This window comes from Centruroides vittatus, unplaced genomic scaffold (genome assembly GCF_030686945.1).
Source record: "Centruroides vittatus isolate TY-2023 unplaced genomic scaffold, ASM3068694v2 contig_1159, whole genome shotgun sequence".
NCBI lineage: Eukaryota > Metazoa > Arthropoda > Arachnida > Scorpiones > Buthidae > Centruroides > Centruroides vittatus.
The window spans coordinates 2588879-2605906 of record NW_027120745.1 but is presented as its reverse complement, the minus strand read 5'-3'; the positions used below and the strand labels follow the sequence as shown (position 1 = coordinate 2605906).

Genomic DNA, 17028 nt, shown 5'->3' with positions numbered 1-17028 from the left:
ACATTTTTAAGATAAAAAGTAGATCTTATGTACACAAAAGTTGGCCACCCCTGTTATAGTCTGTAAAAAAAGGTATTAGACATGATCATAAAAATGGACAAACTCAAAACACTATATGTTGTTTGTTTTCCTTCTCTTAATTAAATAAAATATACTTTATTTGAAGTAATTTTTAAATATCTTTTGGAGTTAAATATATTAAAAGGTTAAATTAATAGTTTTGAAGACTACTTTCATTCTCAGAAAATTTATAATTTTTATAAAGAATTTTTAACAAAGATTAAAGCGAGTGTCCAACTAAAGCTGAATATTAAATTTGGCTAGAAATGGCTATAATTTTAATAATTTATAAGACAATTTGGCACTAGAGTTAGGCATTAGGCACCATCTCTTAATAAATTTAATAATTATAATTTTAATAATTTAATTTAAATAATTTAGAAGTACTGAAAGAAACGAATCGGCCCAAATATTTAAATTAAATTATTAAAATTATAATTATTAAATTTATTAAGAGATGGTGCCTAATGCCTAAAGATGGTGCCAAATTGTCTTATAAATTATTAAAATTATAGCCCGATTAATATTTGGCTTTAGTTGGACAATTGCTTTAAAATATATCGGTTTGATGATGATGTTTATTTATTAAAAGATTGCTGCATCTTTGAAATATTTCTCTTACAGGAAAATAAAATGTTGAATAATAGATTTATTTAACCCTAGATAACTAAACTTAGTTCTCAGTTACATTATAACTAAACATTCGTCGAGCAGACTATGCATTAAAAAACGCTAATATCAAAAAAAATTGTTTAATAAAAATAGAAACTTGTTACATGACACAATAGTATGGGTAAGTAGGAACTAAATAAGAACAAAATATTTAGGAAATAAAATTACACACAGTTGCTACTTATGTTTACATTATGGGGGCCGCAAATTGCATTCTTGCATTTCATGCAACGGTGTTTTGTCATTGGTCAAGCTTTCGATGGACATAAATAGCATGTTTTACGTGGATTCGACGCAGAATGAGTAGGAGCTTCTACACTGGGCACATCACCTAGAATATTTTGTATCATGGTCATGATATCACACTTCAAATTCATCCTCTGTCGTAGCCAGGGCTCCATGAGTTGGTCTTTCATCTTCATAAAGTAATTTTGCCGAGAAATCGGGTTTTTTTTTTTTCTAACGTTATTAGAGACCTAGGTGTAGACAACCACTTATGTTTAATTTTTCCATACAGAAATCGGGTAATTGGCTGGAGAACACGTGGATGCTATTACGAGTATTTGAGTTTTGACTCATATTTACACTGATATCCTCCCCTTGAGAGTCATCTGATTCTATTATTTGAGTTTTTTGTCTCTTACTAGGTCGTATGCGATCATCGTCAGACTCCGAGAAGCTACTCAGAGAATTGGATTCACTGCTAGTGTGCCAGTGTATTTCCTCCTCTAAATTATCCTCAACTTCCGAAAATGAGTCGTCACATTTTTCCCCATACTCGTCTTCTGTTTCTGAATTAATCCATTGTTTTATCTGCTCCTCTTCTGTCCACAAATCCATCTTAAAGTAAAAAATATAGGATATGAGAGTAATAAAAATATATATAACAAAAACGAAAAAAAGACTATCATTGTATCAAAAGTACACATTATATCGCCAGTCTTCGATTATTTCATTAGACATATATTAAAATAGACATAATTTACCCTGAATATAAAAAAAAATTCAGTATCAACCTATAAAACAATAAAAATAAAAAGAAATGTAATGTACATACCTTTGCAACAAAGTTATGTAGTAACTAAACTTTCGTTGAGCGGACGACAGGATGGCTGTAAGTCAATTTCTAATTGACATGTGAACACAATTGCATCACACACTGCACTGTTTATTCAAATTATTAAGGTAGAAAAAGAATGACCGGCAAAGGGCATGGGGAACTTTGTGAACTTCACTTTCGAGCAGAGGTGCGTCGTCGCGTGAATGAATGATTAGTCATCTAGGGTTAATAATACAGTAGAGTATCGATTATCTGACTCAACTGGGGACTGAGGTTGGTCGGATAACTGAAGAAAACAGATAACCGAAAAGTATGAAAAAATACATTAGTATAGTATATTAGTATATCCCATATAATAAGCATATTAGTATATCGCTATTAACCTACTTCATGTTGAATTTTCATTGATGCTAAGCCTAACAAATTTTTAAAAAAATAATAATCATTGTTAAATTATTTCTTTATTTTGCACAAAATAAATATAGAAATAAAGAAAAAATAGAAAATTAAGCCTGGTTTAAATACTGGCCTCCCTTCCATGGTCAAGCCAGTGTTTCCAGCTAAAACATGCAAAAATTTAACAAAAATAATATTAAAATAGCCAAGCCAAGTCAAATATTGTAGTGCCACATCACTGGCAGACATTTGAATTTGCCAACTAGAACGTGGTCGGTTAACCGATGTGACGGTTGATCGGGGGTCGGATAATCGATGCTCTACTGTATAGATATATATCAACATCCAAAACCCGATATATTGATACTAAGCCAAATGATCATCATAATTAATTGGGCTAATATTATGCTGTAATTAATAATTAGAAACTAAGTAATTTGGTACTAGAGACACAAGTTCCTGCTCTGTGCTAGTTCTTTTTTTTCAGAATGTTCTAAATTATTATATAAATTAATAATTATTATAATTTATTAAAGAGATGGCACCTAACATCTACCTCTAGTACCAAATTACTTAGTTTATACTTATTAATTATAGCATAATATTAGCCCAATTAATTATGGAAATTGTTTGGCTTAGTTTTAATAATATAGAATTTTATTACAAAATTAAATTATTTGATGAATGTTTTAAAATGTTTATGTAAGAATTAATTTTTATTTATTTTTTTTTAATATTAGTATCTCAACTAACACTGTGATACCAACTATCAATACACCCAGTGCTGAAACACCATCAACCACTACCTCCTTACATTTCCCTACCACTCGGCTGCCTTCTATTCCTGAAAGAACCATTAGGTATCAGAGAGTAGAATTAGAAGAACCACTGCCTCCATGTAAGAAATATTTTTAAAGTAGTTTATTTTAAATTATACATAATATATAAATTATTATTTTATTTATTTAATGTTGATTATTTTCAGTTGCGGTTATCTGAGAAACAACCGCAACCTAATTTAAAATGGATAAGTTTTTTTAAAATATATATTCAATTATAAAATTTTTGAGAGAGGCAAATGTGGGATATTTTCAGATATCCCACATTTGCTTCTCTCGAAAGTTTGGAAAAGATTTTATAATTTATTTGAAAATTAATTTTTGATTATACAATTGTTATTGTATAATAAATATTGTTTGGAATATCCTGTTATTAATGCTGGGTATACAAAAAAATTGAATACCCAGCATTAATAACAGGATATTCCATTTTTTCAATGATCTGTATAATAGTATTTTTTTCTTCTGCATATAATAAAGAATTATACCTGAGTATATCAAATAAAATAAATTTCTGATCTGTGAAACTGTGTTGCAGAATCCTTAAAACCAGTCTAATAAGTCCTGATAAAGTCCTGACGTCACAGTGGACTTTGGCAATGCACGTTTAATACAACGGTGTGAGCACCAGGCCAGCCTAAAATACCTAGAACAGCTGGAGATATTTAAAGCATTCAGGATGGGAACGGCCATCAATTTCAAAGAAACGGACTTGTTGGCAACTGCGTTGAGGGCATATTTTGACGTATAATTGATCTACATCAAGTTTGTCTGCGGATTTTATATATACATCAAAATTTCTTAAAACAGGAAACCAGTTACACAACTAATTTGTTAGCACGCTACTTCAGGCATGCGCATAACTTCAAGATGCGTTTTTCGAATTTTTGGAATCGAACCTGATGATGACAGTCGAAGACGGTAGAAAACATTCGTTTCGAAGTGAATTTTTGCTGGTTTTTCGATAATTATGTATTTATTTTATCGTCATTATTGACCATATAGAATTGTCAGATGGCAGTGCTCGTCTGTCTGCTGTTCATGTTTTGGGCTAAATACGTGCGCCTCAACCTCTCTAATATGTTCAAATTCAAATATGTCAGAGAGTCTTCTATGCATTCCAGTCTAGAATGCCAGTACCAGAAAGATCTGATTTTGGGAAAATCTACCTGAAGAAGGTCTTATGTGTAGACCAAAAATATTAGTAACATTTTATCACTTATGTGCTAGGCCTACATAAGTTTGGTGAATTTTATATTGATTAATGTCTTGTTATTAGACGATTAATTTATTAAATGTTTTCATGTATCTTGAATAATCCATCTTCAAGATCAAATGTTCTATGATTGAGTTCTAGAACACCAGTTTGAAGAAAACAAATTCAAAGTAGTGCTCATTTCAGCACATTATGCTGTTGGGTGATGTCATTGCAAAAAATGTGTGTATTTATTAGAATGTTGGGATTAAGAAGCAATAGATTGTGTGTCATCTTTGGAGAAATTCATCAAAAAGCTTCAGTGGTTCCTACACATCAATCAGGCCTTCCTAAATGCAAGATTGAAGCATTAACTTCTACATTGGGACAACATTGTACCTCCAAAGGGCATGAGAATAGCCTTCAAATACAGCCCAAGATATGGCCCAGAACTCAAAGAAAGGTTATGGACTGTATTATTACTGAAATGGAGATGCTGGTTTGACCCCTAGATGACATCACCAAGGACCTGTACAGATAAAGGATGTCCATCATCCTGCTCAACACAAGAAGCAGCTCACAAATTTCTATCATGATAAAAGCATACAGCAAACCTGAACAAGATGCACACACAACTATATCATTATGATGACAATCAACAAAAGTAAGGCACTTGTACTAATGAAAAAAGACAGCTACAAGTAAGGCTTCTTAGAATACATAGAGCACAAATTGCACACCTGCACTAGATGACTTTATAAAAAAATTACAAAACAGAGTATGAAGGCACTCTGAAAAATGGCAGTACACAAATCAAGGCAAATTTAAAGGTCTGCCATCTCAGCAACCATTATACCAAGATTATTGTTTTGTTTGAGTTTTTGAAAAAGCAGAACTCAGACCAGTTTTGGAAAAATATGGCTCCTCTACTTTTATGATAGAAAAACACTTCCAGAAGTTTGTAGGATGGCAAATAGAAAATTACAAGTATAAAGCACAAGACTTGCCAACTGGTCAAATGAGTTATTTCTAACAGGTGATGAATTTATCACAGTTATGCAATCCCTCTAGGTGATTTGTCCCAGACAAATAGTGTCTCTATAGCAGTATTTCTCAACCTTTTGCTCATTGTGGACCAGTAATTATATGCAGTTATGAATTATGCTGGTGTATGCTTACCTAGAGTTACTTTAAGTAATAAAGTACTGTACAAACAGTAACTCTAGATTTAATAAAAATAAAAATATAACTTTTACAAAGAAAAAGCTTTGCACGTTGTCCTCCTTTTTCACTGTTCGTACCATCAGCAGTCCTTGAACAATTCACACAAATTTTGGAGACTGACCTTCCTTTGTAGGCTGCTGCCTCTGCAAAAGAATGTAAAACAGGTAAAGCGTCCTCTGGTGCTAATGCCACAATCGTAAAAATTACATTTTAAGTAAAAATCCAATGTAGGTACGTGTATTAAATGTAAATAGCGCCAGCCACGTACCTATATTAGATTTTTACTTAAAAAGTAACTCTAGACTTCTATTTATATGTCACTTGTAATCAACTGCATCAATTTCAGTATGGTCAAATATTTTTCTGAGGACTGGTGATAGTTGAAAAACATTGCAGTACAGGATACACTTCTTAAATTCTACTACTGTCTGTCAAAGAACATCACTACAAAGCCAGTAAGATTGCCTCACTACCACTCTATCCTCTACCATCCTTTTCCCACACAACAAGACAATGTAGTTGGATGAAATAAAGCCACAGAAGTTAACATTCTATCCTAGCTAAATACTCTGAAAGGGTGGAGACAAACAAGTGGAGCATTAAAGGGAACTGCTAAAATCACAGAAACTTGGCAAATTTATCCAATCAAGATAGCTCATCTGTCTGAAAGTCAGATGCATGGAGACTGTTTGTACTACATTTTGAAAGACAGTACAACCTACATTATATAAAAAGTTGAAAATTTCACTAAATATATAATATAACTAGGTAATAGAAAATTAAAATGAATAAAAATAAATTATCCATAATGAATGAGTAAAAATTATTTTAAAATCTATTGCATTACAAAAAATAATGAAGAAATGCCAACTTAGAAATTATAGAATTTTGTTTGATGAACTTGAAGTCCATTGAATTGAGATCCATTACTTTGAGGATTTTATATTACTGTCACTAATATTAACTATTTATTTTTAATGCTGTTTTTACACAAATTAAAACTGAAATGAATTGTTTTAGTATTGTTTATTATGTAATGGAAATATGAATTATAAAATTGCAAAGGCTCTTCTTGTGAAAAGTTAAAAATAAATAGGAAAAAACCAATTTTTTGTGGATTTGGGTAAGCATCCTGATTATGAATAAGTTAAATGATGACAACATTGAAATCTTTTAAAAAACAATGTATTAAAATAAAAATAAATATGACACTAATCATTTGAATGAAAGTTTCTCTAATGTTTAGTATTCTTAGTATTCCACACAGTCAGTTGTTTCTTGTGTGTATGCTATTGTTTGAGCTATTTTAAACAGTAATATGATTATTTTACATAAGATATATTGCAAAAAGGATTGAATTGTTTATGATATTCAGAAGGAGAAAAAAAGACAAACATTAAGTCAAATATCTGATTTTCTAAAGCACTTTTTTTATAAATCATTTTAGTTTGTGAACAAAATATGTTGATTTACTTTGAAAATATTTATCTGGTTAATTTTTTATTAATTGTTCATATTTATAATTATAACAAGAACTATATATTATTTGTTTATAGATTGGGAAGCAAGAATAGACAGCCATGGACGAATATTTTATATAGATCATGTGAATCGTACAACAACGTGGACTCGTCCTACAGCTTCCCAACAACAGAATTTAGGTACAACAAATGAATTACAGCGACAACAATTGGACCGCAGGTTAGTTTGTTTGTATGACAGGTTAATGAAAAATTTTTTAGATATTTGCATTGATTAATGGGCATAATCAGGTATCAGAGCATACGTCGAACCATTACTTCACGAACTCATGAGGATGCAGCCTCAGCTACTGCCTCTGGTTCCACACCAGTGCCTTCTTCATCAAGTCCTGAAAATCAGAGAGTATTATTATTATGCTCTCCAGCTGTCCGTTTTATCACTCGTCCAGACTTTTTCAGTGTGTTGCATATGAATGATGTAAGATATATTTTTTATCTTGATGATATGACATGACAAATTGATATTACATAAGAAATTTCATAGATTGTTCTTGTGTTAAAGGTATATATTGTTCTTATATATAATTCTAATAGGAAGCCATCACCATGTATAATAGAAGTTCATCATTAAAACATATGACCACAAAAATTAGAAGGGATCCATCAACATTTGAAAGGTATTTCATTTATAATGAATGAATTTATATTTTAAATAAGCTATTTAAAAAATAATGATTTATGTAAAATTATATATTGTATTTAAATACTTATTAAATTAATAAGTAATTATTATATGCTGTTAAAATCAGAAGTTTTAAACTGAGGCTAAACGTAATAAAATATATTTTTGCCTTAAAAGCATAAATAATATAGAAAATAAAATTTTGCATCTTAATTTTTTTTTTTATACTCAGAGAGTTATCAAATCTGTTCTCTGTTTTAATAAAAAGAATTTGTATGAAATGAGCTAAGAAATATAAAATTTTTCAAGTAATTTACTGATAGTAAGTGCACAATTCAGTGTACAAAATAATTTGTATTCTTATATTACCTAATCAGTTAGAATTTCTAAGATAGGGGTCACAAATAAAAATAATTTGTGCATCTAGACCATCTAGGTGTGATATATGTGGGTCAATCCATCCATGGAAATTTAAGGCATTTCATTCCTCTAGAATGGCAGAATGGTGGTGACTTTACCATCTGACCATTGATATAGTCAGTGGTATGTTGGTAAATTTTTAAATTTTTAACAACTGGCTCACTTCAGGGGCACAGAGAGAGTGAGAGGAAGAATAAATACAAAAAATTTCTGGAAATTCTACACTCAAAGTATTTTTTCATATACAGTCGACTCCGCATAAGTCAACACCCCAAGCAAAAGTGGAAATGTGTCGACTAAAGCAAAGTTGGAAAAAAATCACAAAACTACAATTAATAAAATACAGTAGTATAGGCTTACAATACATTGTGTCCTCCATTTACAATTACTCTGTAGATGAAAAACTGAAAAATTCGTTTAGTGTTGTTTGTTTTGAGCACTTAACCGTCTCGACTTTCTTTTTCAACGATCATGAACGCCTTGAAAACATCATTTTTGCAATTGTCAATTGTTGACAAGTAACGTCTAAGGATTCTTAATGCCTCTGGCGTGAGAAAATGCAAAATTGGATTCTGGTGTGACGATGATGTAGATTGTATGTTTTCTTTTTGTTTATCTGTTATTATTTTATACATAAAAATGCATAATAAAAATGCCTTAACATTTTAATATGTATATATATATTAATATCTTATTAAATATATTAATTATATATTAATAAATAAATCGAGTCTTCCTCCTGGAAAAAAATGAGTTTGCACCACACGTGCGGAGTGAATTCATTTTTTCAGGAGGGGATGACGACTTATCGGAGTGTGGGCAGCAAAAGTATGTCGACTTATCCAGTGGTGACAAGTTAAACGGTGTCGAGTAAACTTGAGTTTTTTTAACATTAATGCCTATGTAGGTCGGCCGGGACCACAGAAAGCCGACTACTTAACCAATGATGTCGAGTTATCCGGGTGTCAACTTATTCGGACTCAACTGTATTATGTTTTGCATCTGAGCTCTTCATTTGGAAACTGGGAATAAATAAAAATTACAATAAAGTTGAAATTAAAATAAGAAAAATTATAAGAAATTGAACAGCACTTAACAGTTTAAGAAAAGTAGTATTTCGTATCATAGTTTCTTTAAGGTTCTCTTACTTTTTGTTTTTTGTTGATGTGAGAGTACTGGAAACATGTCAAAAATGTGATAACATTGTTTTAATCATCAAAGTGAAAGCTAGCTTATCAGTTTCTATCCTTTCTGAATGGCTATTTTTTACATCAAAATGCAGGTAATGTAAAATTTCCTTGAATCTGTTTCTGGACATACTGTGGCCTTCATACATTTTACTATACATGGTGGAAATTCAAATTGGTTTCACTAAGCACTACATCACACAACAATGTAATGGATGCATCAAGTTCTTCTAAAGTTCAACTTTCAGCTCCTTGTCTACATGTCTCTGCTTCTTTACTTTTTTGTGACAAAGCATACTTTTATATATGAACAAGTACCAAATGCTTTTAACTGTAACATCTGTTTTAGCATGAGCTGTTGGACCTGCAGCTTTTTTTACCACATTTTGTACAGAAAACCTGCTATGAGTGCTGGCATTATGTTCAAAAACTGCCTATACAGTACTTTTATCCTTTCCAACATGATAACTTTCAGTCTCAGGAACTAATCTAATGCTAAATATTTACAGACAAATTCACCCAAGTAGGGATCACCATCCATTAGTTTGTGTTCCAGATGATACATTCAAGATGGAGAAACAAGGACAGTCGTACATCACCGGTTCCGATTTTAGAAAATATTTTATTTTTAATTGGAAACTTTTTTGTGTTTTAAAAAGGACTTTTTAGCTTTTTTCGACGGCTCGTAGCCTAAAAAGAAAGGTCGGTCGCCGAGAATGTATCGTCTGGAACACAAACTGATGGATGGTGATCCCTACTTGGGCGAATTTGTCTGTAAATATTTAAACTTAAAATAACCATCGGACGAAAAAATAACTAATCTAACGCTACTTTCCTCATAAATTGTAGAATAGAAACTTCTTTGTTTGTAGAGTTTCTGCTCTCAGGTTGAGAGTCTTTTGACATAGAAGTGGGCAAAATGAAAACCTGAGGTTAACTCCATAGTCAACTTACAGCATAAGATGAAAAATTATATGAAAAATGTTTACATTGTAAAATAAAATGCAGGAGAAAAGTCAATAAAATTTAGAACATAGTTGCAACTTTGGTACAACAAAATTAGAAAATGATAGAAAGTTAGTGGAAATAAAAAGCTTTTCCCTTTGAAGTCAACTCACAGCATAGTGTTTTCTGGAGATTGCAAACATCCTAAATGTTCATCAGAACCAGAAGAGCTTGAAGATTGAGGAATAAACTTCTTATCATATCAGACACAAAAGAATCTTCATCAGATAGGCTTGATTCTACATCAGAGCAACCTTCTGGCAAATCAAAAAGAAGTTCTAGTCCTATTTCAGCTTTAGAAAGACTTCTTTTATTTGCAATTATTAGATGCACTTTGGAACTGAACACTTTCCTTCAGTTCTTCTTTGTAAACTAAGAGTGAGTTGATATGATAGTCAGACAAAATAAAATTTATAAAGCAATACAGGAGCACATAGGCATGTTCCTAAGACTAATGTTTGCATTGTTTTTGACATCTCAATCAAATGATCACTAAAAAAATCAGATCCTTTAAAAAGCAATTTGATCACTGTTGTCATAAAACAATTCTGAGAAAAAGAATCACAGGCAATAGAAATTTACTTTTTTATTGAAAATATAAATAATAATAATGAACATTATTGACTTCTCATACCTTAAGATAGCTTAAACCAGGCCTGGCCAACCCAAATTGTTTTGCGGGCCACTTTGATCACACGTAACATTACAGTGGGCCACAATTTAGGCAAACATGCTTTTAAAAAAGTAAAACAAATACAAAATGAATAAGATTTTGTTATACCAAGAGTTCGTACTCGCACTTGCGCATTATAACAATGACACATGGAAATTTTCATTTATTTAATTGTTTTGGTATACACATAACAGGAAACAAAAGTTTTAATAAATATATAACAGAGGTAGGCAAGCAAGAGTTCAGTGGAAGCCGAAATGTAGGTTTTGCAAAATGCATGGGAGCCGCAGTTTTGTACTGTGGTGGCGGATAGTATGGTAAGTCAGGGAAGGATAAGATGTCCTCCATCCGGGTCATGAACTTGTTTTAAAAGAATAGATTTGAAATGTCAATTTAATTTATTGCACTAACTTGGAAATAAATTACTAAATATTATATATATATATAATTACATATTTTCACAAAATTGTGGAAATGAAATTGTAAAAATAATAATAAAAAGCAGAAATTAACACTTTCAGCAAGAGCTGCACATAACTCAAAAAGAGCCGCATTTGCCCATGTCTGATATATAATATCGCTTAGCGGGCCACACAATTTAATGTGACAGGCCGCGGGTTGGCCAGGCCTGGCTTAAACAGTTAAACTATAAATTCAAAAACAGTCAATTTGACTGGTCTGAGCATTCTAGTGTTAAAAACCTCCATGACAGTATATTTAAATGACATTTTTTGTAACTGTCCGTCTTTGAACTATCAAAATATGTTGATAGATTTAGTAGTTAAGACACATTTTAACATTCACATCCACAACTCTTCGTAGAGTGGTGAAGTATCCTCTAATTTATGATATCTTTCAGAATGTATAGTACTGTTCAAAATTTCAAAAATATTTGGATTATGAATATAATAAAAACTAGTATGGAAAAGGACTTTTAATTAACAAATTTTATAATTATATATATTTTTTTAGAATTTGGTTTATGAAGATTGAACATTAACAAAAACAGTATCTTTGGTAAGACTTATTTTATGCTCAGTTATTATGTATAATACAGCTAAATTGCCGTTCTATGCCTGTTTTAAAATATAATATTGTGATAGAAAAAGATTTATCAAATAAAGCAATATGCTTTTACTATCCTAGTTAAAATTAATTTTATATACAATATCATAAAGTACAAAAGTTAACAGTATTTATTATAAATGTGTGAAAAGATATAGTCATGATACAAATTAATGGATCATATGATAATGGTAATTATTGAAAAGGTATTTAAAACAAAGATCTTTTGCACCAAAATAACTAAATATAGTTACTTTTCTAAAATGTAAAATTTAAAAATAAAAATGTATGATTATGAAATCTGTTAAGAATTAGTATGTCAAAAGACTTACAATTATAATATACATAATAGTGCTGTTCAAAACTTCAAAGCCTTATACATTTCTGAAAGATATTGTAAATTTGGGGATAGTTCACCACTGTAGGATGGGTTGTGGATACAAATGTTGGATGCTGTGGAATTGACTACTGACATTTTTTTAACGATCAACATTTTTGATCGTTAAAAAAAAAATGGAACAATTATGAGAATAATTGCTTAATATACTGTACACTGTATATATTTTTAACACAAAGTGCAAAAACACAAATTTAACGTTGACTTGATCTATAACAGATACTTTTTCAAAACAATTTGGCCTCATCATAGAATTTTGAAGTGGTGATTGACTATTATAAAAATTTCTTTAAAGGCAAAAACAAAAAAATACTTGTTAAAAGTACACTTTTGATTATTCATTATATGTTTGTTTCATTCAAATCAGATAATTGTTCCTATAAAATCACTGTTTGACATGCCCGCTCTAAGGACAAGTTCTCTACTTATGAATGTTTTTTGCCTGGTAGAAAAAGTATATGTATCTTAGTGTTTGATCTTTTTCCTTTAGTAGAAATAAAACATTACAAAAAATATTGTGATTTTTACAAAGTGAAAATTATTTTATATTTTTAGATATCAACACAACCGAGATCTAGTATGTCTTTTGAATAAATTTGCTGATACTGTTAGAGATTTACCAAGAGGTTGGGAAACAAAATTGGATAGATCTGGAAAGGTAAATGTTAATATTTACTAATATATATATATATATATATATATATATGTGTGTGTGTGTGTGTGTGTGTGTGATAATAGTTTGTAAGTTTGCTAATATATAGATTTTACTAATTATTTTGATACAGAAAAATAATTAGTAAAAAAATGCTCTGTTAGAATTTATTTAAACAAATAGATCATCTTGATATGAATCTAATTATTTAATTACCTTAAGTATTGCTTTTTAACAGATAGCTCATATTTAAGCTAAATAATTATCAGGATAGATTGATTGATAAATAAAGCTCTCCTTTGCAGCATTATATGAAATATGTGATACTAAATGGTGGTGGTCTCACGTTTCTAACTAACAATATTTAATCTAGTTTAGAGGTCAGCAAGCCTTCAAGGAATTACTTTGCCAAAATAAAGCAATGAATTAGCTCAGCATATTAGTTTTGTGTTGCAAAAAGACGCAGTACTTTTCTTGAAACTTAATTAGATCTGAAAATTAGATATGTTTGAACATAGATTTTATTTCATAAAATTATTTATAACTATTTCAAAACATTTTTAAAACGATATATAATTAAGTTCACTATTCTAAGTTAAATAAACTACACCTTTATCAATCCAGCAAAATTTAATAAAATAATAACGTTTTCAATCGTTTTTAACGATCCTTTACAACAAAAGAGTTAGGAGATTCACCTCCACTGCTTTAGCACAGCTTTTGCACATGCAGAATGCCACTAGGGATTGCAATCCAGCTGGATTTTTGCTGGACCAACATCATTCTAGCTGGATCCAGCACAGATGTATTTTTGGTGCAATAAAGTGTTATCTATCTATCTATCTATCCAGCAATTTATGGTTATTTTTTAAAAGAAATAAAACATTTTTTTTAAATACTTAAGAAACTTTTATTGTTTAGACTAGTCACTATAAATCAGTAAAACTTCTTACACATTTAGGTAGTAAACTTAACTTTGATTCGGTTTAACACTTGAGATAGAGATAATTAACTTTAAATGTTTAGTTAGATTATAATTATAATGTAATCTTTAAGTTAAATAATAGCAAAGGTAATTCTACTAATTAATTTATATTAATATATTATAATAATGTAAGGATGGATGATCAGTAGCTAAGTGGCTATCAGTCTTACAGTTTTCTTATATAGGCTCTACATATCAGTCTGTAGTTATTTATAAGTAATTTAATTATTAGTGTTAGTAAAGTAGTGAGTAAGTAATTAGTAGTAGTCTAGTAGTTAGTTATTATCATCATATATCTAAGATACTGATACTCATTAATTTAATTAACAATTTAACTAACTAAGTAGTCTCAGTTTCTCACTAATTTTCACAATAAAATTGCCTATCGTAGCCTCTAATCCCGCTTATAGAATTAAAGTTAAAAACTCATACTTAATAGAATTAGAGTAGAAGTTATAAAATATTAGTCTTGTCTTGAATAAAGTATTGTTGTGGTTCGTACTGAGAGAATTGCAAGTCCGCAAATAAACGTTACAAATATGAACACAAAAACATATGTATACAATTGAATAATCCTTTATTGCTCTCAGAACACAGTTCTTTTCTTTTATATTTACAATAAGATCCCAACTTGAGTATTCCCACTGGGGAAGGGGTCGCCACTTACTCTCATACAAGCAATAATACATGCGCGCGTAACATAAAACTTCTGTAACCGACTTAAAAACTAAACTTATAACTACCTTAAAACTAATATAATAGGGAAACGGATAGACTTAGGAAAGGTGGAAAGTATATAGAAATAGATAGAAAGTACCCGGGTTAACGCTTGATCGATCGATATCCTTCTTCGGCTGCTCGTCCTCGATATTCTCCGATTCTCTTGGCGTTTGTTCTCTAGCCCTCGTGCCTATACTTCTCTGGCCTCGATGGTCCTGCAGTCTCCTTTCTTTATCTCTCTTTCGAGTCTGGATCCTTGTCTTGCACCTCCGTCCCTTTCGAGGTCTAGCCAAAAAGTGGCCGTTCTTCTACCACTCAGTCCTCAGGGCTTCCTCTTTTCTTTTGTTCTCACTCCCCCTTAGTTCTTAGAAGGGGTAATCCTGCCCTCCAGCGATAACGGTTAGATTGTTGAGACAAAGAAGAAAGGAACAGAAATAAGAGAATAGAAATGAAGGAAGAAGGAAGATAGAAAATATATGTGTATTTACAACTTATGAACTATATATATACATATAACTAAAATATGGCTGACGGCCACAGTATTTTAAAGGATTGATTTAATTTTATTTAATCACTTCTGTTATTTTTTTTGACTTTTCCGGAAGTAGGATCTCAAGAAACAAATAGTATTGATGGTGTTGTCTCCCAACCTACTTCTTAATGAATTGTATATATATCCTACTGTGGAGAAGGCCCTTTTTACCTCTACACTAGTTGGTTTCTTTCTTTGTTTCTTGTTTATATGGAGACCCTAGCCTGCCAGAAAGGTTTCAGGGTCATCAAATAATCATAAATCATTCCGTCAAGTGATTCATTGACGTCACAACCATCCGTAAATTAGAATTATGCACCAGGACTAGGAGAGGAGTTACTTATTTTATTTAGAGAGGGGGTGTAGCACATCCCACACTGAACGGCAATGTCACTTTCGCTGCCAAGCAATAGCGCACGTAGCAAAGCAGCAACCCCAACAATGTGTACTTTTGCACCATTATTTAGAAAGTTAATTGAGTATTTGTGGATCCACAGTGTTGGATCCAGCAGGCCGAAGAATGCGCTGGATCCAGCTGGATTGCTGGATGAGGGATCCAGCAATTGCAATCCCTAAATGACACAATCCTTGCTCCAAGAACATTTAGAATATTTGCATTTGCCAAGACACAAACCGGGTAACCAGCTATGTCCTGTCATTGAAAAATGTGGTTCTCCATCATTCTTGATTGAATAGCAGCTAGTCAACTTCTTCCGTGCTAGGGATCAGCTACATCCATTTTCTATTTCCAACTCACTGCAGCTGGTTGAGAGTCTCAGAAACATTTCTCTCATGGACAATGAATATATGACCATATTGGACTACAAATCCTTGTACCCTTTGATAAAATTACCTCCTTGTTTTTGTGTCTCAAGGGATTTTTTTTGTTTACCAGTATAGAAAATGCACCATGTTATCATGCTCATATCTTGGAACTAGGGCATTTGATTTGTTATACACCTTTCTTTGAGTTTGAAAGAAATGTCTTCTTACAAGGAAGAGGCTTACCTATGGGTAGTCCTACATCTGCAATTCTTTGCGAATTAGTATTGCGTCAACTCGAAAATGCCATCCTACCCGAGTTTCAACAACAAATTGTTTTGTACGCTAGGTACGGTGATAACATTTTCATACTTTGGCGAAATAAACCTAACCTGCAACATTTTTAAAACAAGATCAACAATAACCCTTATGGTTTAACACTACAGCTTGACCAAAAGAGCAATACAGCCAGGATGTATGGCCGTGTTTAAACTCATTCACCCAATGTAAACAGTTGCAAACACAGGAGCAGATATGCTATGAACTTCATCCAACTCAGCTTTGATCTCTTTGGTGTTAAGCCTTTTAAATATAAGTGTTTAATCACCGCTTGAAACTCACTTTTTCCATTTTTCTAAATAAACAAAAGTTTCTTGCTTCAATTGACAATAAAAATGAAACCATGTGATGGATATGACTGAGACTTTCACAGCTGTCTAGTGAGTCATGATGCTTACTAAAAACAAGCCATAGTGCTGGTGAGCACCATCTATTGGATTTTCGAAGGACTTATTGAACGACCCTCGTATTTCACATAAAAAGAAGTTTAATTTCCAAATCCGGCATATATTACAATATTTATAATTAAGTATAGCTTTATCAAGGTCAGTAGATGTTTATCATTTCTGACAATATGTAAGATATTATTTCTCATTGAAATATAAAAAATTGTATTTATTTCTGTTTCACTAAAAGTCTAAAATAATCTTTCTTATCAAATAATTTTATCTATATGAAAATC

The 17028-nt window shown here is 31.3% G+C and overlaps 1 protein-coding gene across 1 annotated transcript in view; it reads left to right on the top strand.

Annotated features, from left to right (window-relative positions):
* LOC136980173 (E3 ubiquitin-protein ligase HECW2-like) overlaps window positions 1–17028 on the top strand; it is a 123846-nt gene that overhangs the window by 93569 nt on the left and 13249 nt on the right. Inside the window, exons 10-14 of the mRNA XM_067276225.1 lie at window positions 2891–3086; window positions 7003–7147; window positions 7219–7405; window positions 7522–7604; window positions 12912–13014. Coding sequence (XP_067132326.1) covers window positions 2891–3086; window positions 7003–7147; window positions 7219–7405; window positions 7522–7604; window positions 12912–13014 — 714 coding nt within the window. The remainder of the gene's footprint in view (window positions 1–2890; window positions 3087–7002; window positions 7148–7218; window positions 7406–7521; window positions 7605–12911; window positions 13015–17028) is intronic.